Consider the following 27,887-nt stretch of genomic DNA (forward strand, 5'->3'; position numbering starts at 1 on the left):
CCAGCTGGTCAAAGCAGTAGAGATGACTCTCCATCTGGAAGAGGTGAGATTCTGTGAAGAAATGGACTGGAGAGCTTGGTGCTTAATGAGCAGGACAGGGAACAGAAGAAAACCTAGAGCAAGTTCTGGGAGGGCATATACGAACTGGATCCTAAACAAATAAGGAACCAATTGAGTTACCTGAGAAGGAGTTGTTGTGTAGTTGCTCTCCTTTGTATGAGTAAAAAAAATCAGGCTTTGCATTCTATATATGCTGCAGTAAGGAGAACTGGAACGTGGAGAGGCCACAGACAAGGGAAATGCAATATCTAAGGGGGGACGAGATGAAGGCCTAGACTGAGGATTTCATCACAGGTGGTGGAACTGAGGTAGCGCTGTAGAGGTGGGGCCAAGCAAACATGCAGATGTGAGACAAGGCACATTGAGGATGAAGAATGAAGATGATGTGAAAGTGGAGAGTGAAGAAAGGAAATCCAGGTGGGCAGGAGACATGAAAGGAGATAGTAAGAGAAGGCAGGAATGGAGTCGAAAAAGAGTGAGATTGAAGAGGATTTGACTGAGTGAAAACAGAGGAGGAAGAGAAGGAAGCAGACAGGAGAAAAATTGCTGCTCTCTTGCCCCAGGTTCCTAAGATTTCATATTTAGTTGTTCAAGAAAACAGTTGTCCCCATCTTTGGGCTTGGTGACCTGGGCATGTTTGGCAGCCCTCAACACAAGCAGGCTCCAGCTTGCTGGGGGCCCACACACCCTGCCCCAACCCTAAATCTATGAAACGAAGTAAGTGGCACAGCTTGGGCCTGAACTGCTCTAAAACCTCCCCAAAGGGGGGGAAATTGCAGCAGGGGGTCAGAGCGTTGGGGGCGGGGGCGCCAGACTCCCCCCCAACGTGGGCCTGAGTGCGGGACGGGGGGTGCAGGGAGTAGAGACGCTCAGGGGCCGGAGGGAGAGGCTCGAGGCGGTGGCTCTCCGCCCCCGCATTGGGTGACAGGCCTCCGTGGGGCCGGGGCAGCGGCTGGGCCCCGGGCCCGTTCCCATAGCGATTCCTTGTGACGCAGGGCGGGGCCGGGGACGCCGCAGCGCGGGGCCGGCCGAAGCGGAGGCGGCGGTGGCGGCAGGAGGGTCCGATGGACCGGCCCGGCAGCGGGGCCGGAGTCGCCGCGACACAGTCACCCGGGAGCTTCCGAGGGTAGGTGGGGGGGCGGCCCGGTCACCCCCCCTCCCCCGGCCGAGCGCGGCCCGCTCCCGCCCCAGGCCCGGCCCGTCGCCCGGGGGCTGCCCCTCACGCCCCTGCGCTTCTCTCCCCCCCCCCCAGGTTTGGCAGGAGGAGCCGGCGCTGCAGCGCTGTGGACAGGGGGGACTTCACAGGCGGCATCTATGGCACCAGCCTCTCCTCCGACTCCCGCCAGGTACGGGCTCCCCGCCTCCTCGCTGCTCTGCAGGAGCAGAGCAGAGCGGAGCCAGCGCCCCCGGGTGGGCTTGGCCTGGCCGCGTCCGGCGGGGACGCAGCCGGTCGGTGGTTTCTTTGTGAATACACCTTAAACCGCTGCCCTCGGGGGCACCAAAATGGGTCACGGGCGCAGGGACGCCGCCACCTGCCGTACCGCTGGGAGTCCGGGGCTGTGGTGCCGGTTTCCGACTTGCACGCTCCCTTTCAGTGGTCGGTAGTTACTGCCCGTGATCCCCTTCTTCACCTCGCAGCCTTGCTGCTTCTGCTCGGGCTCCTGAGTCTGCAAAGGGGACACAGCCACCAGCTTTGACCCCCCTCCCCCCCAGTCAAGGTGAAAACAGGCCCCTACTAACCGGAAAGCAGGAGTGGCTACAGGTTGTCACACACTGGGGGTTGTAACACACTCAGCCCGTCCGTGGATCAGGTGCGGAGGAGGACACGTACATTACCAAACAGTGGGCTCCACAAACACAAGGACATCACTTCATGCACACAACTAGTGTTACTGAAAAAGCCAGTGGTAATTCTCATGCACGCAGTTACTGATGCACAACCCTAAAGCCCCAATCCCGTAGTGAACCCTATACAGACAGACCCAGACTTCGGTCTGGAGCACCAGTCAAATTCATAGGACTTTGCAAAGGAAAAAAGGTCTACCCCCATGAAGCCCCCTGCAGGATCAGGACTGTGATCGGTAAATTTCTTTGGGATACTTTGAGATTAAAGGCACTATATCAGGGGTGGCCAACCTGTGGCTCCGGAGCCACATGCGGCTCTTCAGAAGTTAATATGCGGTTCCTTGTATAGGCACTGACTCTGGGGCTAGAGCTACAGGCGCCAACTTTCCAGTGTGCTGGGGGTGCTCACTGCTCAACCCCTGGCTCTGCCACGGACCCTGCCCCCACTCCACCTCTTCCCACCCCCTCCCCTGAGCCTGCTGCATGCCACAAAACAGCTGATCAGGAGGTGCAGGGAGGGAGGGGGAGGTGCTGATCGGTCTGCCGGTGGGTGGGAGGCGCTGGGAGCAGGGTAGGAGCTGATGGGGGGCTGCTGACTTATTACTATGGCTCTTTGGCAACATACATTGGTAAATTCTGTCTCCTTCTCAGGCTCAGGTTGGCCACCCCTGCACTATATGAATGCACAATATTATCTTTTCAATGTATTTCTTAGTCTAGTACAAGTAATAATAATACCTAGCTTTTATATATCGCTTTTCATCAGTAGATCTCACAGCACTTTATTACAGAGGTCAATATTATCCCATTTTATAGATGGGAAAACTGAGGCCTGGATAGGGGAAGTGACTTGCCCAAGGTCACCCAGCAGGCCAAGTGGAAGTATTTACTTCATATCATTTCTCTGTCCCAGAGCTATTCCTGTTAACATCTCTCTCCATTCTCCACTTCCTCGGTCCGGCTCATAAAGTTATTAAACCTACATTGTCATAGTTACCATATATCTTTAGTTTCTCTGTTTTTGCACTTACTAAAACTCAAATACTGTTATAGAATATACATACCAGTGATTTGGAACATGATATCCACTTTCCTGAAAATAAATACTATCTGTCGGGAGACAAGACTGGAACAGGCGGTAAGGAATCCCAGCCATTCAAAATTCTGTATGGAGAAAATTTTTCTAGAGGACTTCTGTAAGCATAAACCAACTGTTGGTCTTTTACAGGTGTTCTTTCAAGCAAGTTGCACAAGGTAAGAGCAGAATAAATATCAGTCTTTTGATAGTAATTGAAGTCAAACTTATCTGGAATTAACTTCATAGGTTTCAGACCTAAATGTTGGTTTTGAAAATCTATCAAACAAATTAGACACTTAAGTTGAAAAGGACTAAACCACTACTGTACTACTTAAAAAGCCATAAATGAAATTATCAGAGGGGTAGCCGTGTTAGTCTGTATCCACAAAAAGTGAGGAAACAGATTGGGAAGTGAGGAAACAGTTTGACAGAGCGAGACAGATACCCAGAAGTCACCTACTACAGGACAGGCCCAACAAGGAAAATAACAGAACTCCACTGGCCATCATGTACAGCCCCCAGCTAAAACCTCTCCAGCACATCATCAACGATCTGTAACCTATCCTGGAAAATGATCCCTCACTCTCACTGACCTCGGGAGGCAGGCCAGACCTCGCTTACAGACAGCCCCCCAACCTGAAGCAAATACCAGCAACTACACACCACACGACAGAAACACTAACCCAGGTAACAAACCCCATTGCCTACTCTGTCCCCATATCTACTCTAGCAACACCATCAGAGGACCCAACCAGATGAGCCACACCATCAGAGACTCATTCATCTGCACATCTACTAACGTGATATATGCCATCACGTGCCAGCAATGCCCCTCTGCCATGTACATTGGCCAAACCGGACAGTCTCTACGTAAAAGAATAAATGGACACAAATCAGACATCAGGAATGGTAACATACAAAAGCCAGTAGGAGAACACTTCTGTCTCCCTGGACATTCAATAAAAGATTTAAAAGTAGCCATTCTTCAACAAAAAAAATTCAAAAACAGACTTCAAAGAGAAACTGCAGAGCTACAATTCATTTGCAAATATAACACCATTAATTTGGGCTTGAATAGGGACAGCGTGGCTGGCTCACTACAAAAGCAATTTTCCCTTTCTTGGTATTGACACCTCCTCATCAATTGTTGGGAATGGACTACATCCACCCTGATTGAATTGGCCTTGTCAGCACTGGTTCTCCACTTGTAAAGTTACTCCCTTCTCTTCATGTGTCAGTATATTTATGCCTGCATCTGTAATTTTCACTCCATGCATCTGAAGAAGTAGGGTTATAAATGAAATTATGGCTCCACTAGGAAAAAAAATGTTTCTTTTTTAAAATATTTTTCAAATAAAGATAGGCAACTGCATTTTTGAACAGCGTTCTCATTGTAATTGGCCAATCACTTATTCATATTCCAAGTTTTCTTTAAAAGTTATAGTTGCCCTCTTTGATTTGCATGAGGTCAAACTGTAAGATGTACTTAGTTTTAAAAAGTGAAAACTCGTTTTAGTGCACTTTACACCTCACCAATAGGAAGACCGTTTTGATTGCAGAATCTAAACCTGCAAAATATAGATTTTTTGAGCAAATATAGCAATCTGTGCTATCTTAGTTACATATTTGTATCTTCTATTCCTTTCCAGGGGAGTTACATGTATGCATGTGAGAATAGACCCTTCATATTGTTGAACATGATTTTCCTTTCCCTTAGATAAAATGATGAAATATCCATTTGGTGGCTGCTCAGCAGCCTATGTGAAATTAATTTGGCAAGTTCCCATGTCGTGTGCATGCTCTCAATTAAACACACATGCACACAGACACACACAAAAGCACAAAAAAACTCATTACATAATTAGCAACTATAATGGCAGCAAGGATAGTTGAAGCAAACCTGGAAGGCCCTGGGAAGCATTCCAGTTGTGTCCCTAATAGAGCAAAAGCTATTGTCACATTCTGTTACTTTGTTCTGAATTAGAGCAATAAGTCAGTATTCACCTCAGAGTTCTGTAGAATTGATCAGTAAGGCCTCAGGGAGTGAATTCTTCAGTCTGAATAAAGGCTTCCCTATCTTCTTCTCTGTCCCAGTCTGACAGAAAGCAACAGAAACCACTCTTGGGGCCAGGTTCACAGATGATGGGACACTGGGTTAGGACATCATCTCTGTACCGTCAGACCAACCTGGTAGCAGAATGAGGTTCTCAATAGAAAGTTGACTAACTCATTCATTCACATGGATTGAATTCAGCAGCGCTGCTGATTTATTGCCTGAGGCGGGTAGCCTGATGCATCTAAAACAGGCTTGAGGAGTTAAAGCTCAGTAGGCCATGTTTACCACAGCAGGAATCTTTCTGCTGCTCCAGGTGCACATGTTGCTGCTCTCCGTGTGCTCTAACAGTACATTATAATAAGAATTGAGCATCTGTGACAAATCAGATTAGCCTGGGGAAAGAGCCAGTCCATGGCTTTCTCTGTCTGCAGGTTTCACAACTTGTCTGAACTGGCAGTCTCAACAGAGAGGTCAAAAACTGAATGAGTGTGGGTCAAAAACTACTATGGAGTAATATTAGCCCTGCCACCTATAGAGAAGTGATTTCTCTTGGACAACGTTGCTGTATAAAGAAGCCCTGCCCATGTGCTGTACTTTTTCTGTGTGATTCCAGGCCTCTCAAGCTATCACTGTTCATGAGCACTAAATTCACACAGCAATTTAAATGTTTTATTGAAAGCTAAATTCAGCCCTCAGTTACACACTTGGAACCTCACTGAAGCGAATGGGGTTGCATGGTTTTAACTGAGGACAATTTTTGGACCAAAAGATCCAAGATAAATAAATGATCATGCCTGAAAAGTGTCTTCACACCTACTAAATATTGTAGTTGCTCTTCTTTTTTACAGGATGCTTACACGGCAGCAGTGGAACAACTGGCAGATCTTAGTTTGTCAAAAAATACGACTAGAAGAACACAGGTGGGATTTGTTTGTCAAATAACTTTAATTATGCCATTTATTTCATTTTGCATTCTTGGTGCTTATTCTAAAATATATCAATAGTATTTTTATAGATATTCTTTCTGCTTATTGCAGCTCAGTCAAAATAATAGCAAGGAAGGGATGTTTCATTCCTGGAGATATGCACATGACCAAAGCAATACTACTGTGAACAGGTAAAAAAAAAAGTTTTATTCTTAACACCTAAATCCAGTTAAACTGAACAGTTTTGTTAAAAGGTGTCAAATCATTGTGAACAAGCAAGAGAATTGCATCTAAAACATGCATTTAACACTCTGTGAAGTTATATACTTATGGTTTATTGTCAGCTTATATATTTTCTAACAGAGTAGAGTTCAAAGGAGTTTTATGAATTTATGCATTGGTATTTTAATTCAAAGTGAGATAACAGAGTTATGAATTCTAATATTCTGGTAAATGCCTTTAATCTCTTCTGGACCACAACTATTTTGTACTATGGTTAAACCTAAAGGATATTGGCTTGCCATCTTGGTATGCAATTCATTAACTCTTTTTTCCAATAAATCCTTCATATACTCTGTCAAGTCTTCAGTTTTCACTGTTAATGGAATAGCACCAAACATATATATAGCAGTAGTTCAGCCTTTTTCACATTGGAACCCTCCCCGCCCCAGCTGAGGCCCCCTCATTCTCCTCTTTTAGCAATCCGGGAAGAGCAGGGTGTTTGTGGCACCTTGAAGGCGTTTGTGACTCTGAGCCTGGAAAACCTCCCAGGACCTTACATGTGGTACACAAATGTTCTAAGGAATGGGAGGGCTCAGGAAGTTATGCTTTTTGAAAACTTCCATTTGAGCATTGAATGGTTCAAGTGTGATGTTCAAAAATTTAGTCTTTGATGTTATTCCTAGAGATACCATTAATAAATTGATGGTGCTCAGAAGTTCAGTTACAGATTGCAATGCATCCACAGGATTACAAACACTGTTCTGAACTCACTCTATAACAACCATGTTTAATCCATTACTGCATATAAGATCTAATAATTTTTTTCATCCATTAGATTTTTGTTCAAATGCCTTTATCTAAAATATTAGATATAAAACTAATGTAATCAATAATTCAGATATTATGAAATACAGGGAGTCCTCGGATTTATGACACAATTCGTTCCTCAGAATTGCGTTGCAAGTCGAAACCGCTTTTCCCATAGGACTCAATGGTATGAAGGGGGCATTGGTTCCTGAACCAAGGCTTGATACACTATTTTCACCACAATAACCCAGATTTTTGTACTAAATGAATTATAGATGACTCATGTTGCAACATCAATGTGTTTACTGTACACTGTATTTTGTAAACAGCATTCAAATAAACATATAAACTCACATATGCTGCTCAGAAAGCCAGGGAGGATGGCACACATGCTGAGCCTCAGCCAATCACTGTTCAAGTTTTCTGATTGGCTGAGCCCAGGGCCGGGAGCCAATCAAAAATAAGCAGCAACCCTACTTGGCAACAAGCTACCCTGCTGCCTTGAAGCCAATCAGAAGTGACTCCTTCCAGCTCCGTACCGGTATAAAGCAACCAGGAAGTGATTTCAAGCGAACTTTATGCAAATTGAGCGTCATAAGGGCGAAACAGGCAGTCAATTGAAAAGTGTTGTAAGTGGCATCCGACGTAAGTCGGGCGTCGTAAGTCCGAGGACTCCCTATATATTTACCTGTATGTGTGGGGTTCCACTGAACTTTTAATTGTTAAACCATGCAAACTCTTGTGGCCTTTTTAATTAATTATAAAAAATAAGTTAGTTCTGCAACACTCAATAAACCAGACACCGTAACACCAATAAAACAGACAGCTCTTCTTCAAGTAGTGTCCCTATGGGTGCTCCACTTCAGGTGCGCATGCGCCCCACGCATCTTTGATCAGAGATTTTAGGTAGCAGTGCCAGTTCGGCCCATGCATGCTCTCTATTCTGCCTTGTGCTTTGCGCTGTGGCTATATAGAGCTGTGCTGGCGAACCATCCTCAGTTCCTTCTCAAGCACCTTGGCCTGAGATGGAGTCCAAGTTGAGCTTAGTTCAATTGCAGTTTTTCTCATAGTTTTACTTATCTAAGTTATTGTTACTATTAGTTAAAAAAATGGTTGTAAGGACCATTATCCTTTCAATTTTTCCCTGAGGGGAACTTTAGATTGCTGGGTGGATATGCCTGGCTCTCCAAGTTTTAAACATTGTCTTCTCTGCCAGGAGGCTATCCTAGTGAGCAACAGGCAGTCCTGGTATGGTCCGTTACACTTTGGGGGGGTGGGGGATAGCAGCGTGCGTGTGATTCCCCAAGGAAATTTTTGCCTGGTCTTAAAATCGAGACCCAGAAAGAACCAGGAAATTAAAATGTGTTTCCTTATAATGGAGAGCTCCCTCCATCCAGCTTCTCACTCAGGCCAGGGACTGCCTTCTCTCCCCATACATCGGTCTCCTGAGTAAGTTGACTGCCTCTATTACTTCGGTGCAATACTCCCCTAGAGCTTCTAAGTGGAAGATTCAAGAATCCTCTCAATAGGACTCTAGGAAAGGGAGCTTGAGTTTTTTCACCTACATCATGTGGACCCCCTTCATTGGCCATACTGGGATCCATGGGCAGCGTACCGCCAACAATTCTCTAGGGCCCTTAGCATCACTTGTTGCCATGATAAGGGTAGACAGTCCCTCTCCTCCTCTCTCTCAGAAAGGTCTGATCCAGAAGAGGATATCTTTGAGAAATAGGAGATGAGAATCATCCTGCCAACCAACCTCTCTTCTTCATCCCCAATGAAGCAGTTATGCCTGCCTCACCATCCCAGGCTGATGACTTTAAACAGTTCCAGGACTTCACTGAAAGGACAGCGAACTCCTTACAGAATTCCACTTGAGGAGACTAAGGAGTCACAACATAAACTGCTTGATATATTGCACGCAGCGTCATCTGCCTGACTTGCACGACCTATTAATGAGGCTCTTCTGTATCCTGCAAAAGTAATCTGGCATACCCTAGCAACAATATTGCCCACCTGTAAATGGGCTGATTCGAAATATTATGTTCCATCTAAAGATTCAGAGGTTCTGTTTTCTCATCCCTCTCCCAACGCCCTAGTTGTCAAGGCTGTACATGAATGTGTAAGGCAGCACCATGGTAAATCAATACCACATGACAAAATTCAGAAGGATCTCAAATTTATTTGGTTGCAAATCATATTTGTTTACATCTCTGCAGTTTAGAATTGCTAACTATCAGGTGTGGATGGTGAAATATAATCACACCAACTACTCAAAGTTCACTTCGTTTATTGAGCATCTACCACCACAGCAGAGGGGCTAGTTCCAGACAATCATTACAGAGGATCAGCTTCTTGCCAGACCATCTGTGCAGGCCTCTCTGGATGCCGCTGACACAGCTACTCGCTCTGTTTCTATGGTAGTGTCATCAGAAGGGCCTTCTGGCTTCAGCTCTTAGGATTTCTGAGGAAGGTCCAGAATACAGTTGAAGACCTTCCCTTCAATTGCTTAAAATTGTTTGTGGAGAATTCAGACAAGTCTCTGCATACATTAAAAGATTCCCGGGCCACTTTATGGTCTCTGGGAATTTACACAGCTGAGCATAAATTTAATAAGTCCCAGACAGCACAGAGATCTCGTCCTGCTCAATTCCCCAGCCCCCAGAGATCTTATGAATCCATACAAAAGATGCAGAGGTTCCAGAAAAAGAGACTGTGTGCTACACGAGCATTGACCTCACGAGCCTCATCTTCGAAACACCAGTTTTGGTGGGTGGTCTAGGTTCTGAGTTGCCTTCCCCCTTCTTCTTACCATCTGCAACTGTTCTCATGCCTTCCTCCCTTTCTCACTTCTGACAAGCTTGGGAGCATATCACTACAGATAAGTGATTTGTGGAGATCATATGAGCAGGATGTTTCATCCACTTTACTTCCCTCACTCCCTCCCACCCCTTTTCCCTGTCCTTCTTCAGGGACCCATCTCATAAGTACCTTCTAAGGCAGGAAATAGACTCCCGCCTGAACTTAGGTGCTACAGAAGCAGTTACTGTAAAACACAGAGAAAAGGGGTTTTACTCCAGGTACTTCCTGGTTCTGAAAAAGAACAGCAGGTGGGGACCCACTCTAAGTCAGGTTTGTGAAGATACAGAAGTTCATATTGGTAACACTTGCAGCAATACCACCGTCATTGGCCTTAAAGGACTGGTTCTTGGCCCTCAACCTACAAGATGCATATTTCCATATAGTGATTCACCCTTTCCACAGAAGTTTCTTATGTTGCACTCGAGGCAAAAACCACTTTCAATACAGAGTGCTTCCATTTGGTCTCTCTCTCCTGCTCCCAGAGTGTTTTTGAAGGTTCTGTCAGTGGTAGTGGCTTACCTTCACAGAGAAGGAATCCTAATATTCTGATAGCTTGACGATTGGCTGCAAAGGGACGCTCCTACAGCGAGACCTCGGTCTCCACTCAGATGACCATAGATCTATTTCTCAGGCCATGTCTACACTACCACTTTTGTTGGCAAAATTTACGTCACTCAGGGGTGTGAAAAAACCACCCCCCATAGTGACATAAATTATGCTGGCATAAGTGGTAGTGTACACAGCACTATATTGGCGGGAGAGCTTCTCCCACCAACATAGCTAGCATGGCTCATTGGGGTTGGTTTAATTATGTTGACAGGAGAGCTCTCTCCTGTCAGCATAAAGCAGCTACACGGGCGATCTTACAATGACGCAGCTGCATCGGTACAGCTGTGCCACTGTAACTCTCTAGTGAAGACACAGCTTCAGTCTGGGGCTGCAATTAAAAATTCAGACGTCTACGTTGGCCTCAATGCAATGATGGAAGTTCATAGGAACTTGCTTCGATACAGTAGCTGCCAAACGTACCTCCCAATGCACAGGTTTACAACCCTATCAAATTTAGTCACCACTGTTCAAATCAGCCCCCAGACATAAAAGTCAAAAACTGTCTCCAGTTGTTGGGGCATTTGGCAGCTGGGACTTTTGTGGTAAACCAGGTCAGGTTGCTTGTGCTCTGCCTCCACAGGTGGCTCAGAAATGGTTATTTGCCAAGCAAACACAGCTTGAACAAACTACTCTGGGTGCCTACTGTTGTGAAGAAATCCCTCAACTCAGAGGCAACGCATGTGGTGGGGCACGTGGGGTCACACCCTCCCCAGATTTCTGCGAGTGCTGAACTGCCCTTGCAGGGCTTGCTCTGGTTTGCCTGTTGGGGAGAGGGGGGACTCAGTCCTTCTCATGCAGCACCTCCTGCACAGCACGTTTCTGGCTTACTTGGCCCCTCTCCACAACAGCTGAGCCTGGGCAGGGAGCGGAGGGGGCAGGACGGAGCCACTTCTCCTTCTGGGTGAGGGTAATAGCTCTGAATCAATGCCCCTGTGCAGTGTGGTGACTGCCTATGAGAGCCCAGCTGGGGAAGTGGCAGAGGCCTGCCCTCTCTGCTCCCTGCCAGGCTGCCTGGTAAAAGGGGGGCTCTGGCTGTGCCCCCACCCCTGCCCCGGCACGTTTCTGGCTCACTCAGCCCCATTCTCCAGCTGCCAGGCCTGGGCAGGGAGCAGAGGAGGCAGGCCGCCACCACTTCCTCAGGCCGGCTCTCACAGGCAGCCGCAGGAGCTGATGAGATTGGCTGCCCTGGACCGGAAGGTTCCTCCCAGAGGCGACATGTCAGGGCAGTCACATGACCCGCCCCCAACCTTTAAATTGTGCCCCCCCCAGCACCATCAGGTACAGATAGTCTCTGCCTCAACTGGTGGAAAGAACATTTGCACAGGAGTCCCCTTCACTCAACCATATCTAACAACAGTTACCTCCCTGTTGGGATGAGGAGCACATCTCAACTCTCATGTAGCTTAAAGCAGGTGATTGTCTCACAAGAGCACTCTACACATAACCTTGCTGGAACTCATGGTGGTCAGGAATGCACATCTCCATTTTATGCCATTGATTGGGGCAAAGATCATGACAGATGATAGTCATGAATGTTTTATATCAATTGTCAAGGGAGAGTGAGATCACCCTCCCTCTGCACCAAAGCAATGAAACTCTGGAGTTGGTGATACGAAATCATATCAGCATCTCAGCAAGCTTACCTTCTGGGCGTTCAGAACATCATCGCAGATACCCTCAACAGATGTTTCTCTGAGGATCACAAGTGGGACATAGATTCCATTATATTCCACTGCATATTTCAGTGTTGGGGAGTCCTGCAGGTAGACCTCTGTCACGGCCAGATACAAGAGTGCCTCCAGTTCTTCTCGAGATGCGGAGTGGGCGACCACTCCTTGGGAAATGCCTTTCTCCTTCATTGGATGTCAGGTCTGTTATATGAGTTTCCTCCAACTCTTCTGGGATCCAAGGTGCTGATCAAGAGAAGGAAAGACAAGGCCAGGGTTATTCTGGTGGTTCTGATGTGCCAAGAAAGATGTGGTTTCCTTACCTCATCCAGTTGGTGCTTCTTTTGTAAACCCCACCTGAATTAGGCGGATGTGGTATTACATACACTTGATATTAGAATGGCATTAACCTTTACTTGGACAGGAATAAACCATTTAGAAAATCTCCCAGATAGTTTGTCTCTATTGCGGACAGCTCTAATGGATCTCCGGTTCCCAGGCAAAGACTCTCTCCATGAATATCTAGCTGTATTACCTTTTGTTATCAATCTCAATCTCCAACATTCTTCTGTACTAGTCCATTCAGCAAGAGTTCTTTCTACTTTAGTGGCCTTTCTAAAGAATGTTCCCATTGCTGAAATATGTAGAGCCATACACACCTTTTCTGAATATCATGACTCAGCTTCTGGTGCTGTGTCTGGCAGTACTGTACCGTCTTCAGTTTTGGACTAGATTCCGAAAGTCCCTCCCCTTCCTGAGAGGATACTGCTCAGTACTCATCTTAAGTGGAGCACCACTAGGGACACTACTTGAAGAAGGCGAGGTTACTCACCCTGTGCAGTAACTGTAATTCTTTGCATTGTGTTCCCCTATGGGTGCTTCATTACACACCCTCCTTCCCCTCTTCTTCAGAGTTCTCTGCCACAGAGCTTTGCCATAGAGAAGGAACTGAGGGTGGTTTGCCTGCACAGCTCTATGTAGCCACAGTGCACAGCATGAGGTGGAGTAGAGCACTTGCACAGGCTGAACAGGTACTGCTACCTAAAATATCCGATTGCACGCAAACGTGCACCTGAGGTGGAGCATTTATAGGGTGACCCATCTCAAAGAACTACAGTTACTGCACAGGGTGAATAACCTTTCTTTATACCTTTTAATTTACTTGGGCCAAATTCAGCAATGCCTTAAATTTGTACAACTTGCATTGACTTCAAAGGTAATCTTGGCTTCTTACACCCAGAATTAATATGGCTCATTTTCCTTTTGGCCTTTAAGAACTCTGCTTTCCTATTTTCCCTGTTTCTTAGCATAAGTTTGTTGTGGTTCTCCTGAGACCTCTTCCACCTCGTTCCCCAAGAACTCAGTCTCTAGTCTTGTTACTCAGGTTCCTTTATCTTGCATACAGCAAAACTACGCTGAGTTGATCAGACTCAGGACAGGGGGCAGGTATAGGGTGTACCACACATCCAAAGTTACACAGAAAAATGTTACCTTATATGCATTTTTACTAACACTGATAACACATGAATTCTTAACTATACATTGCATCATACACTTCATGATTGGCTTGGTTACTTTTCAGGAACCAATCCCTATCCAGCATGCTCTGTACATGTGCTGGTCATATATAACCTGATCTTTACATTCCAAGTTTTACATCTTTACATCTTGTCTGTTGTCCCTAGTACCAGGGTGTTCCTGCTTGTGTTAGCTAGCACAGATATCCTGACTCCAGTATACTGCTTGCTCAGCCCCTATTTATGGTTTAACCTTCCATTCACCTGCCCACTAAGAACATAAGAATGACCATACTGGGTCAGACCAATGGTCCATCTAGCCCAGTATCCTGTCTTCTGACAGTGGCCAATGCCAGGTGCTTCAGAGGGAATGAACAGAACAAGCAATCATCGAGTGATCCGTCTCCTGTTGTCGACTCTCAGCTTCTGGCAGTCAGAGGCTATGGACATCCAGAGCATGGAGTTGCATCCCTGATCATGTTTACTAATAGCCATTGATGGACCTATCCTCCATGAATTTACCTAATTCTTTTTTGAACCCCATTATAGTTTTGACCTTCACAATATCCCCTGACAACAAGTTCTACAGATTGACCGTATTGTGTGAAGTACTTTCTTACGTTTGTTTTAAACCTGCTGCCTACTAATTTCATTGGGTGATCCTGGGTTATTGTATTATGTGAAGGAGTCAATAATACTTCCTTATTCACTTTCTCCACACCATTCATGATTTTATACACCTCTATCATATCCCCTATTAGTCATCTGTTTTCCAAGCTGAAACCTCCCACTCTCTCCGAATATGGAAGCTGTTCCATACCCTTAATCATTTTTGTTGCCCTTCTCTGTACCTTTTCCAATCCTAATTTTTTTTTTTTGAGGTGGGGTGACCAGATCTGCACACAGTATTCAACCTGTATACCATGGATTTATTTAGTGGCATTATGATATTTACTGTTTTTATTATCTATCCCTTTCTTCATGATTCCCACCATTCTGTTAGCTTTTTTGACTGCTGCTGCACATTGAGCAGATGTTTTCAGAGAACTATCCACAATGACTTCAAGATCTCTTTCTTGAACAGCAACAGCTAATTTAGATCCCATCATTATGAAATGACGTCCGTCTTATGTCAAATAACTTATGCCCAGATAGGCCTACAAAATCAAGTTTGAGTGACATTGATTTTTTTTGTTTGTATTTAATATTTGAGCACTAAAAGGAAACACACTATTTAAACTGTTCATACTGTACTATAGGCTGTGATCCTCCAAGACTTAAGCGTATGTGTAATCTTACTCTCTGAGACTACTCAGGTAAATAAAAGTGACACATTCTTAAGTCTTTGCAGGATCAGGGCCTAATATTGTTCAAGGAAAAGCAGAAGAAGCAATTGTGCTACGGCACCAAGTGACTCAGAGAAAACAGTTTCTTATAGAATCTTTTTACATTAAAATATGTCTAAAATTATATTAAAATACTAGAAATAACTAAGATCCTATCCACAGTATGGTCAAAACCATGGCAGTAATAACCAGAGGTGGGTTTTTTTTGGTAACATAGGTTCAGTAATAGTGCAGACAGGACATAACAGCTCTGAATCCACCTTTTTCAGAAGGATTTTTTCCCCCTGGTGCACAGTTGACCAGATGTATTCTGGGACTTTCCCTCCCTCCCCCTTCTTCTGAAGTATCGATGATTGCCACATCTGGAGCCACAACAGTGGACAGGGTGGACAAGTGCTCTAAAGTGGTACAGATAATCCTCTCTCAGATGCTTTGCTGATGTGTCTAGCTCAGATGCACAGGATCAAACAGATCACTAGATCAGAGGTCAAGAAGAAATTTTCCTCAAGGCCTCATTGGCAAGGTCCTTGGGGGATTTTCACCTTCCTCTGCAGAATGAGGCATGGTTCACCTGCTGGGGTCATCTGGGCATATCATATAATCAATACTCTGCCATTGCAGGAGCATTGAGCATCGGTGGCACCTCGGTTCCGCCTGGACTCTGCCTATGTAACACACTGTTTAGTCTGAAGGATTGAAATGTTTTAGTCTAACAAATTACTGGGACCAATATATGGGTATCTGGGTGAAATTTAACGGTCTGATCTAATGGCCCCTTCTTATCTTAAGCTCTATGCTCATGGTAAATTCCTACTAGAGTATATGGTGAAAACTTATCAGCTCTTCTCAGTGTACTGTTATTCGTCTAATCTATTCCCTAATTTCTGGGGCAGGGAATGAGGCTGCAGTAATCTAACATTGTGAACAGCTGGAATAGTAAAGAGAATAAGGCAAAGCTCCTGATATGTTTCTCAGTAGGTTCAATAATTAACCAGCATTGCTCTGTCATCACAGTCTAGTGTGTAGGAAATAAACTGTCTGCTGAATTACTGGCAGATCTTTATTCTCCTCTTCTGCAGTACTAATGAGGGCTAAAAGAATATTTTCTTTTAATTATTTTCCAGTAATGCTTTTGCTGAACTCAGGTCCCCCAACAAGTACTGTAATTGCTATTAAAATATTTGCTGTATTTGCACAATTACCTAGGAAATATTTTAATAGCAATTATCTTCATTTGGTAAAACCTAATAGAGCATGCATGGCCTTTAGCAAGTTAGTGTGAAATTTAATTCACACTAATACACTCACAAGCAGGAAAAAAGGAATGCTGCTGTGTATAGGAAGAACCTGAAAGCTCTGTTGCTACTGTACGTGCCTTCTCACTTTTTCATTTGCATCTTTTAGCTGCAGAAAATGCCTTTGCCACTTATTTCCCTCTCCTTGTTCCTCCACTTCGTTCCCATTTAATAAATCCTGAGAATCCCTCCCCACTTCTGGGCTCCATGGACAGCATTAGATCAAGAACACTGAGAGATGTTGTCCCCTAGGCAGTGCTGCTCTGTACTCTGCCAACGAATAGATGGTACCTAGTAATGAGTATTGTCAAGCCTTCTCAAAGATCACATCTTAATAGAGAGAGAATTTCACTAACACTTCTCTTCCCTTTGCAGAACATTCCAGGAACAGCCTCTGCAATTGCTTCCATAAAAAGTAATATGAGGGAGGTATTTAATTTGAATGTAACTGTCTAATGAAATGTAGTAGCTGCAAACAAGGAGAGTCATCACCAGCTGCTTCACAGACAAACTGCAGTTCACGGAACACTGGCTTACACAGTGCATTTCAAAAAGGAAGTCATATTCTATTTCCATTGCAGCTAGTGAGCCAAATTCTGAGACAACTTACACTCTTGTCCAACTCCCTTGAATTGCATTGGGTGTAAGTCAGTTTAAAATTTGCCTTAAAATCTCTTGCTGCTTTTAGAATTCTTTCCAGTTGAATACCAGTATATTTACCCTAGCTGGTATGTACCTTCATCTTAACTTGCCAAGCTTTCCTCATAGGTATTTTATAGCTCCTCTCCAAATATATAGGCTCTTCCTGAGCATTTGAATTAAGAAGCTTGTGGCTAAAACTAGTCATAAATCCTGTCCAGACTTCTATTTCCTTCGTGCCTGAGACACCTTGTACAGTAAATTGCTCACTGTTACTGACTTTTCAAGTGTCTCAAGCTTCTTTTCTTGGAACACTTTGTTTTGAGGAGTTTGTCTCTCTAATAAGGATAAACTTATTTTTCATATTTTCCCCGATTTACTTATAGCTCTGCTGTGTAGCAGATTCAATTTCTCAGACATAGTTCCTACTCATTCATCTGAGTTTGCAAGATGCATAGTAATTATGTACCAAAGTGTTTCTTCCAGAATATATATTAGCTGTTTTGGGCAAAAGGCTTCAATACACCCTTTAATGCTCCCAAGAATTATGGTCTGCATTGTTAACTTTTAGTCTTTTTACCTCCGATGGGTCCTATACAATGGTAGTACAGTCTAGATGTACATTATTTTGCCTTGTTTGTCATCTTCTCCTTTATACTTCCCCCTTCCCACTGCAGTGTGTTTGACTAGAGAAATCTGAGTGGCTTTCCATGCTGGTATCAAACTATGTGCCCCTTCCACTTAAAGTGACATTGTACTTTTCCCTGTACATTTTAATGAAAACTGAGCAGTTTTAATGCTCAGATAATCCTTCTGTCTATAAACAGGGTCCTCTGGTTTAGCCTACTCTTAACAACTTTATTGTGAGTCTTACACTCACATGACTGCATGTGATATGATTAGACAGGCTTCTGACTTGTGAGATGTGGAAATAGGGACTGTGTAACACTTTGAAAACAGTGACAGATAATTTCTCTCTCATGAGTTCTCCACTGAGTCTTGACTGATCCAATTAACAAAACATAACACATTGCTTCCAGTTCTTTGCATTATAAAGCACTTAAATATCTCACCCTTCAGAATATTGAAATATCATTTGCTAAACATATATTATAAAAAATTGGATCACTGTCTAGCAGTGATATGCTAGAAAAGACTTGTAGGAACCCTTCTTTAAATTTTGTTGCAAAATTATGAGGAAGATTAGGGATGGTTTCTGTGCTAGTGTTGGCTTTCATTCCCTCTTTGAATAATGGTAAACATTTCTCTCCCAGAGAAGACTTGGGCTGAAACTCAGAAACATTTGTTTGCCTTTAGAATAGACCTGACTTGCACTAGGTCTCATGTACTTAAATTTAAAAAAAAAAAAAAAGATCTAGGAGAGGAGACACCAGCTGCTACAAAGTCACTCACACCATTGCAATTTACACAAGTGGAAGATTGTGCTGTATTATCAGTGTACTCAGTGTGTATATATACAAACATTTAGAACCAGTGCACTTAATTGACATTTGATTTCTTCAGTGGTAGTGCCTTTCTCCTTGCTTATAGTTACAAGATCACATTTTTGTTTAAATGAGAAAACATCCGCATCTGAATCTGAACTTGCCAGAATGTTAGAACATTCCCAAAGGGATTCAGTCGCATTAGCGATACGTCTAAGCTGCAGATCAGCATCATGTTTTTTCTAAAGTTTCATATGAAGGTGTTTCAGGTCAGGTTCACGTTTAGGTACCTTGTGTTCAACAATTGGAATTTTTCACAGCTCAAAAGAGCACTGTTTAATTTTTGAGATACCCGTAAGAAAGCTGTGTTAAGTATATATTCTGTTATCTTGCAATAACCACACAACAAATGTTGCAGTTACACTAATGTAGAAAAAATGTGCCACCTCAAGGCAAGGGATAGATATGAGTGTTTTACACTATTATATATGTCTAATGGCTATTCCATTTTCCTACATAGTTATTACACTATAATTTTCACTCCCTAGTTACGATCTAAATATCTTAGATCATATTTAACTCATTACCTTGTAAACTGTTTTGAGATAGATACATTAAATAAAAAAAGGTGCTCTATGACATTAGATTTTCTGTATAGCGGTGACGGGGCAAGGCCAGATGGCTGTAGGAAAGTAGTGGGAGACAGATATATTAGCCACAGGCTAAACAAATCCCTGTTACCAGGGTAAGCAAATGGCAGTTGCTCCAGGTCAATTAAGACACCTGTCAATTGTCAATTAAGACAATTAAGACGCCAATTAAGATCCTTCCAGAAAGCAGGGAAGACAGCTAGGTTGATTGGAACATCTGAAGCCAATCAAGGGTTGGCTGAAACTAGTTAAAAACCTCCCAGTTAGTCAGGTGGGGGCACGTGTGTCAGGAGCTATAGGAGGAAGCCACGCTACTGGAGAAATAGAGCAGTACAAACCCTATCAGGCACAAGGAAGGAGGCCCTGAGGTAAGGGTGACATAGATATTGAGGAAGTGGGGGGCTGCTGTGGGGAAGTGGCCCAGGGAATCATACTTGTCCTGTTTCCAAAAATACCAAGCTACCAAGAGCTGCTATTATCAGGGTCCCTGGGCTGGAGCCCGGAGTAGAAGGCGGGCCCGGGGTCCCCCCTCCCCTCTCTGACTAATCACTGAGCCTGGGAGACAACAGAGACTGTGCGAGGGAAGATAGCTTCTCCTCACCTCCCTTGCTGGCTTTTGATGAAAATGACTCAGTAGGCTGTGACCCTTGCCTCTAGAGAGAGAAGGGCTACGTGGAGGGTCACAGGGAGCCTCTGAGGCTAGCGTAATCTGCTAGGAAGCGTGGGACCCACTGAGACAAGGTCGGAGCTTTGTCACAACCTGACATTTGTTGAAACAGAACTAAAGACCACTAATGGTGACTGATAAACATAATTTGTTGCATGTGTTCTGATGAGAACCTTACTGTATTTTTGTTAAGTGTATAGTTTTTTCAGTCTTACAGTTGATCTGAAAAACAAACTCTACACTAAATTGTAATTCTACACTAACAATAGTAGTGCAAAGTTTCTCCCCCCTCACAATCCGAGGAACACAAGCTGGTAATCCTTCCCTTTTATGTATGTTTGCTTGGGCCCTGAAAAATTTAGAAGAGAGCTGTTCTTCTGAGGTCAGTTTCAATACTTGGATCTGAATGTATGATGTCTGTAGGGCTTTTGGGTCAAACATTCCCCTTAAAGGTACACACTAAAGAAACCAAAGTAAGAGTCTTGTAAAATTAATATTAAATTTCCATAACAATACAGCAGAGCAACAGGTGACTGGTTGAATATTTGGCCTTAAAGTCCATCTGGAAGAAGAAGAGTAGAAGGGCTGCAACTCAGGCTGGGAGAACATCATGGAGATGCACTTTTGATATTTTAATGAATGGAGAATAGTTTTATGCCAAGAACAGTAGGACTATTTACATGAGCAAGGCAAGCAGGAGTTGGCCCTTGGTATGCAGAAGCATTAAGTCCTATCTGAATGAGTATTTCCCTAAAAAGTGGTTGCTGTATGATTGAGCCAAAGCTATAATTTACCTTTTCAATATAAATTGAACAGAATCATTATTCTCCTTGTAATATGCAACATTAACAGCTAGCCCCCTTAAAAATATAGGGTAAATCCTATAGGGCTCCATTGCAGTCAGTCAGTATGCCCATTGACTTCAGTAGGGTCAGCATGGCTCGCATAAATGCATTTTATCCTACCAATTCCCTGAGTAAAACTACACTATATTTTCTTTTTTTTTCCCCTCCAGAGTCTCCAATAAGCCTCTAGTGGAAACTCTTTCCAGCTCACATGGTAATTCTTTAAACTTCTTTACTGTTAATCCCACATTGGTGGGGGCCCATATGAACAGCTGTCACACAGTGTCTTACCGGGGACCTCAGCATATGCCATTAGGAATCTACTGGACAAATGGAGATGGGGATTTTTTCAAGGTCAAAAATGAAACCACAGCTGACTCCTATCCTGCTACAGAAAGTAGTAGTGATGACGCTCTCTCTGTGTCCAAATGGAATTTGAAGTTGCAAAACAGTAGTGTTGAGAACAGTCTTTTAACAGAGGAAAGTGATGTATCTGAGAGTGAAAAAGTGAATGATGTTTTGCTTAGTTATTTCAAATATATGGATCTGAACTTAAGACCAGAAACCATAGAAAACATTGAAAAAGCTTCCTCCAAGCACCAAAATGAAGTGTTTCCATACCCTGATTTTCTCCCACCACCTTTCAATAACCTGGACTTACAAAAGTTGGCCTTATCAAAATGGGATGACTGGAAGGTAGTCTTTAATCCACCACCAGAAAGCTCTGTTGTGAAATTAATATCTCGTCTGTTGGAAATTGAAAGGATGCAGCACTTGACTATATTAAAAGAGAAGACAAGAGACCTGACAGTATCTTCCAGTATGATGCTTGGCAATCGACCCAGTTCCACAAAATCCATGCATCAGTTGAAGCAGTCAAGACTGTCTGATCCTCTATGTCTTCAGACACCTTTTAATCGAGACTATCAAGAGAAAAATAAATCCAACCATTCTGACTGCTGCATGCATGACTGGAACAGCTCAAAATGCACTTGGGAGTACTGTCATAATTGCAAATGGAGTGCTGGAACATCCTCTGTTAGAAGTTCATCCACAAAGCAGCTTAGAGCATCTTGTGATGCCTTTAAAAGCTCTAAAATCCCCATCATTTTAAACTCTAACATGCTGTTGCAGAGGTCTTCCTCATGTTGTGTGGCGGCACCAAGAACTCAGTCAACTGTAAAATTGACTTCCCCAAAGCTACTGCCACCAAGTACAGCTCTAACCAGTCCTTTCCCTGATAAGGACAGTTTAAAATATAAACAGCCAAGGACCAAAAAGAAACTCTATAGAAAAAACGTAGTAACGAGTAAGACTTTTCATTGCCAGAAGTTAAAATCTGTATCTGCAATGCCAAAACAGAAGTACACTCACACTGACAAACAGTAATTTCTTGAATTCATACTTCTCATTATGAGTGAATCCTGCTTAAATCCTAAATCTTATTTTAGGTTGATTGTTGTCAGGTTAAAGTATTTTTAATGGTATGAGACAGAAGTGATATGAAATAGCACTTGTGACAATTGAATCCACTTGTATTGTAGAAAAATCAAGTTTTATCCCTCTGCCTGCTGACATCTTTTAGACCATTTGTGTAACTTTTAAAAGAATTGGATCAATATAAGCATACCAGCAAATCATCCCGTTCCAGAGTGCAACTATTTTTTTAAAATGTTTATAAAAGTAATATCTATAAAGTATAGTTATATTACACTAGCACCCAGAAAATCCCACTCAGCATCAGTGCTCCCCTATGTGCTACGTGCTGTACTAATACATGGGAAGGTACGGTGTCAGCCCCAGAGAATTCACAATTTAAGTGCAATATGAAGGGTGGGAGGAGAGAGAGAAAAATACAATTTCTATACATTTGTCATTTTTTTTCTGATACATAGATTAAGGACCAATGGTCTGATTATACACATGGGAAAATACTAAAGCAAAATGCATGTAGTACATTTCTATCAATATGAAATCACACACTTTTTCCCTCAAACAAGGAAATTAAATAGAACAGCTAAATTGATGAAGTTTTCTGTACATGCCTAGAAATCAAGAAATTCAGATTTATGATTCCTATTGCAACCATAGTTGTCCTTGTGTATGAGACCCTCCCGTCCCCCACAAAACCTATGTTATCTGATACTCTGGTGGAGCAGACTAGAAATTCTGTAGCAGTTCCATTTAAAATTCTATTTTAATTGAAGTCCATACACTATTCCCAATGTTACTTATTCAAATATTAAATTTGATTTTATACTACCCTTATATGTTCAGTATGTGTCACAGATTTTGGTATGGACAAGTAATTGAACTATAAAAGTTGTCAGAGGGGTAAACTGGAGGTTTTTGGCACATGAAAAGGTGGAGGGTTGTTACCATATTAGCTAAATATTTTTGCTAAAATGATCAGCAGTGAAATGGTTATCATTGTTGACATTTCAAATACCTTTAGGTTTCAGGGTTACCAGTCCTCAGCACCTCTCAGCATTAACTGAGGAAGATGGCAGGACATCAGTTTACAGTCTTCTTCACATATTCAAGAATAATTTTCTTGATGCAAGCCAGAAACAATTTTTTTAAAAACCCTGAAATTTTAGCTACTGGAGCTCATTTGTACAAGGGCTGGATATTATATTCATAGAATACAATGTAACATGGCCCGTAATGCAATACGTTCCTACAAGTGCTTCTCGTCAGAGCAACTTACACAGAATTACATCTCAACATCCTGGAGTTTAAGGTAAACAGTAGTACAGGAGGGGAAGGAAGGCAATGATTGCCATTTGAACACCCTGATTTTAGTTGCTTATCACTTTTCAACTCTTTCATCTTTGGGGCTGAAAGAGGCAGGGACATAGTACAGAGTTGGAGTCATGTATCAGCAGTCTCTGCAGGCAGGGCTCTTGTGAAACCCTGGGGAGAAACTAAAGCTTCTCCCCACCCTGTAGAAATATGAAGGGAGTGCATTGTCAAGGGAGAATAGCTTGAGTGAATCTGGCTTATGATCTTAACCAATTCTTATTCTGATGAGAGTTCTTGGGAGCAATTGGCTGTTCTCCTCCCCCCCCCTCCCCCGACACACACTGATTGCTAGATCTCATGGTTGTGAGAGGGCCAGTGTAAATCACCCACTCTCACTGGTGGGTTGGGTAGGATAATTAAGACCCCCGTATTCAAGAACTTGAGGACTTTTCAGTCACCAACAACTTTAACATTCATTCTTGCACCACAAACTGATTGAGACCTACTCAGCCAGGCCTGTGCAGAAGACCATTTTGAAGTGATTAGCATTCACTGAAGTTACAATTATACACTTTAATGAGAAGATTTTTCTCAGACTTCACCATGGAATCAAATGGGTCTGTTCTCTAGGACCTACAGAGTACTCGTTTTTCATACTAGATACACAATTAAAAATCCCAAGTACAGATGAATCCAGTTGTAAGAACACTCTGCATGTTCTCCTGGCTCATTGCTGTACAACTTGTCACAAAACAGATTTCTTGTTTAATACACACTTTAAATAGGAAGTTTTCTAAAAGTATTTAGGGGCCTGATCTTGACAACTACCGAGCACCTGTAACTCCCAGACAGTGACTGCACTGGCAAAAAATAGGATGCATAATATGCCAGCAGTGCAGCTCCACCAGTGGAAACTATATTGTAGAGAGGGCTTTCAGATCTCTATCACCATGCTACTTAACTAACCCACTGGTGAGCTTTGAAGTTCAAAAACAGGACCAATGATCGATGGAGAGCCAGAGTAGTGACCGGAGCGCTGTGCACTTGTCAGCTCAGCTGCTTTCTGTATCACTTGGAGTTTCCTTAGGTCCCAATTCAAGGAAACATCCTTAGTAAAGGACACCATTTAAGGTGTGTTTAAGATGCAGTGAAGTCACTATGTGCTTAAATGTTATCCTGAACAACAGTGGTAATAATCACATGCTTAAGAGCTCCAATGAATTGGGATCCTAGAATCCTAGAATCTAGACCCTCCAAATGGTCCTAAACCTTCTTTTCCATACTTTCCACGCTGGATTTCTCAAAGCAGCTCTGGACCTACACATATGACTAATCATATCCTGAATCAGAGTTTTGGATTGCCTGGGGATAAAGGGAACACAAAACACCTCCTGAACTCAAAACTAACACCAGAACCCTTCCACTCTCTAAAGAAGAAATTGCACTCAGAGTGCTCATGGTGAGCAGCTCACTGCTGCTGGAACTGGTGTATTATTACCCCTGGAGAAAATATAGCTCATATTTAGGCACAACCTGCATTTGTTACATTTTAAAAATGTATTAGTTCAGCTCTTGTAAGCAAGTGATAAGTAACGTATCTTACTGATCAATGCAAACTGAGAGGCAGAACTCATTTACATTTTCTCCTGCTAAATCGAACAATTTTGTAACAAAGATTTATCCCAGAGGGTTTCAAATTAAATCTGTTTAACAATTTTTCAGGATAAATGTTTTGCGAGTTGAAGTATCTGCATAATTGCATTTTATTTATAAGCTCTTTGAAAATGCAGCCATAAATTTTAAATAAACTTGACATGTTTCTCTGAACAAATGCTGCCAGCTGTGACAGCTGGCTGGTGGTGAATAACAGTCATCTCAGAACTCACTTACCCATTGTACCATGATTGGGTTATCAGTGACTAAGACGGAGTGATTAGAATCAGCATCTTTGAAAGGTGAGAAGCTACCAACCAGCACACCACTCTACACAGTTACATTTAATATAACAATATTTTGATTCAGGTCAGCTGATATTCACCCCATGCACTGAGTCAGCACAAGATGTACTCATCTGCTTATGTTCCATTTAAAACAATTGGCTAGAGCCAATCTGGTTTATATTGGTAACATTTTCATTAATACCTGTACTTATATATGAAATGGCATATCACTCACAACTGCACATCATTTGAAAACATTCCTCATCTAGCAGCTTGCTTTTGAACTAGAATGTCCCATGAAATCTTGATGCTTAGTTTAGTGTAAATCCTCCTCAGATTCATTTCTAACACTGGCAAAATAATTGGTAGCTGGTTGTGGACATGCCTTTATGAGACAACTGTAAATACCATCTTTCCTCCTCCAGAATTTGAACAAGATTTACCCTTACTGGGTCATCCCAGCAGTTTAAGAAATTGATTCAGGCTATGCTGCTACATAGAACTGCTTTGGCCATGACCCTGGCTACGTTAATTAGGATCTAGCCATTTTTTTTTTTAAACTTAGGAAACAAAGATTGTGTGGTTAAGACTTCTATATTAACTTATTGGAGAGAAAAGCAGGTCAAGGATGGTCACGTCACAGTATCATAAGGAGAGAAGGAAGTAAGATGTGTATCTTACATTGCCTTCAATATTATTTGTATGTTGTCTTGCTATTAAGGACCTGATCCAGCAAATATGCATGCAGCTTTACACACATGTAGTCCCATTGAATTAAAATAGGACAACATGTGCAAAGTATGTAAGTTTCCAGAACTGGAATCTTATATTGTAAGCTCTTCTGAGCAGAAACTGTGTTTCTGTGTGTGTACACATACTTAAATGCATTTTGGGCACTATTCCTGCAATAGAAATAAGTTCTAGTTCACCCCTACTCCCTAGGAACATCTGAGCTTTCATTAGTGTATCAGTATCCATGTCTAAACTACATGAAACACTCAAGAATTTAGTGAAGAAGATTCTGTACCATTGTGAGTAGAAACAAGTGACACTGTGTTCATTTTTAGTCATCTCTTTGTGTGTGATGTGCAATAGTTTCCATTTAAAGAAAATTCAAGACAATGCTTGAGATAAATGTCAAAGCATGTGTGTTTTGGGTGCAGTATGTTGGACTTCTCAGCCACTTTTTTTTTTCCCTTCCATCTTTTAAAGTTTTTAGTTTAAGACAAACTTAAGGCTGGTCAATTTCTTATTATTTGGGTGCCAGAACTACAGAGAAGCAGGAAACCCCAAAGTTCTAGGAGGAGCATCTAGCATTGCTGTGAACCTCACATGGAACATTTTTTATTGAAAAGCTTGTCTGATGGCAGGGAAAGATTGTAGAATTTAGCAGTGGAGAGGGAAAAGTGTACATTTGGGAGTTGAAGATTCAGCTAAGAAGCAGATTTGCATGACACAATGGTTGCTAAGTGCCTCTGGGTTTTGACCACCTTTTTTGTTAATTATGTTTTCTGAGGAGGTTGGTCTTAATTCTTGCCTGTGTGATAGGGTCCTAGCAGATATACACAGTTTTGTTATTTACTTTGTTTCTTCTGTAGTGCTATAGTCTTGTTTTTCCTTTTTGTAATCTGTAAATATTGTTATAAATAAACCCTTTATTCTATTTATAACTACAATGTCTTCATTGCTGCTTTTAGGAAAAGTGGTTACCTGTGGCTGGTAAGATCTGTCTTGCAGGCACACTAACTCTAAATTTAACATATCAAAAGAAAGCTAAGTAAGTGGAAGAGTAGCTTCCAGGGAACAGTTTCTGGTAGCAGTGGGTAGTTCAATGTATATTCTTGTCCCCATCAAACCAGAACTTGCAAATTTTATAAAGTGCCTATTTAGAAAAGCACAAAAATTGCAAGGAAGTATCACACTGCTAAAATTTCAAAACATCTAATGTTCCGCAGAATGCATCTAAAAATCTCAGATAATTACTCTTTAAAGGGGAATGGGCCCATTGGTGGGACCCAGGACATACAGCTTGCACAGCAGAAAGTCTTCCTGGGTACAAGTGAAGTGGGCAAACCAGACACACCTATAAATTAGCTGTCCGTTACACCTGCTCCTGCTGGGGGCCGTAGAGCTATTGCCCAATGTAGATGTGGCCAGGGCACTTGCATCTCCCTTGTCACCTGTCAGTGAGGAAGGCCCAAGAAAACTCCCAAACATTTCATGAAATGGTGTTGGTGATTCAGGCGGTAGCATTCTTTCTTGTAAGTATGTACGGAACTACTGCCCAGCACAGCTGTGATACTGGAAATGTTTGGATGAGACAGAGCAGATCCTGACTACTTGCAATCATGAGTAAGCACATAGCACTTTTCACAAGTAGTAGTATTGTTAAACCAGTGGTGTCCTGAAAACAGTCTAATTCTGCTAATTTTTTCTGCTTTTCTAAACTCACCTTATAGCAGGGTGGATAAAAATCAATGATTTAAAAAAAATTATTAAAAAATTGGATTTTTTTGATAAAATGCTTTTTGAGGAGAAAGCCTGTCTAAAGATAGTTTAAATTAAAATACATTATAGCTCAAAGATATCTTATCGTGGAATAGGGATTATAAATTCTAATTCTATAGTATGAGACAATATATTCGTGTAATGTTTAAGAAAAGTTT

At 42.5% G+C, this 27,887-nt stretch overlaps 1 protein-coding gene across 1 annotated transcript; it reads left to right on the forward strand.

Moving 5' to 3' along the window:
* The first annotated feature begins 1,072 nt into the window (after positions 1 to 1,072).
* On the forward strand, positions 1,073 to 26,871 carry FAM217A (family with sequence similarity 217 member A). The gene is made up of 7 exons (XM_074944928.1): positions 1,073 to 1,186; positions 1,313 to 1,406; positions 2,959 to 3,043; positions 3,134 to 3,159; positions 5,888 to 5,959; positions 6,077 to 6,156; positions 20,707 to 26,871. Exons 1-7 carry the CDS (start codon positions 1,125 to 1,127, stop codon positions 21,923 to 21,925), a joined length of 1,638 nt encoding a protein of 545 aa, XP_074801029.1. The 5' UTR covers positions 1,073 to 1,124; the 3' UTR covers positions 21,926 to 26,871.
* Positions 26,872 to 27,887: the final 1,016 nt, after the last annotated feature.

Source organism: Natator depressus, chromosome 2 (assembly GCF_965152275.1).
Source record: "Natator depressus isolate rNatDep1 chromosome 2, rNatDep2.hap1, whole genome shotgun sequence".
In the NCBI taxonomy this organism is placed as follows: Eukaryota; Metazoa; Chordata; order Testudines; family Cheloniidae; genus Natator; species Natator depressus.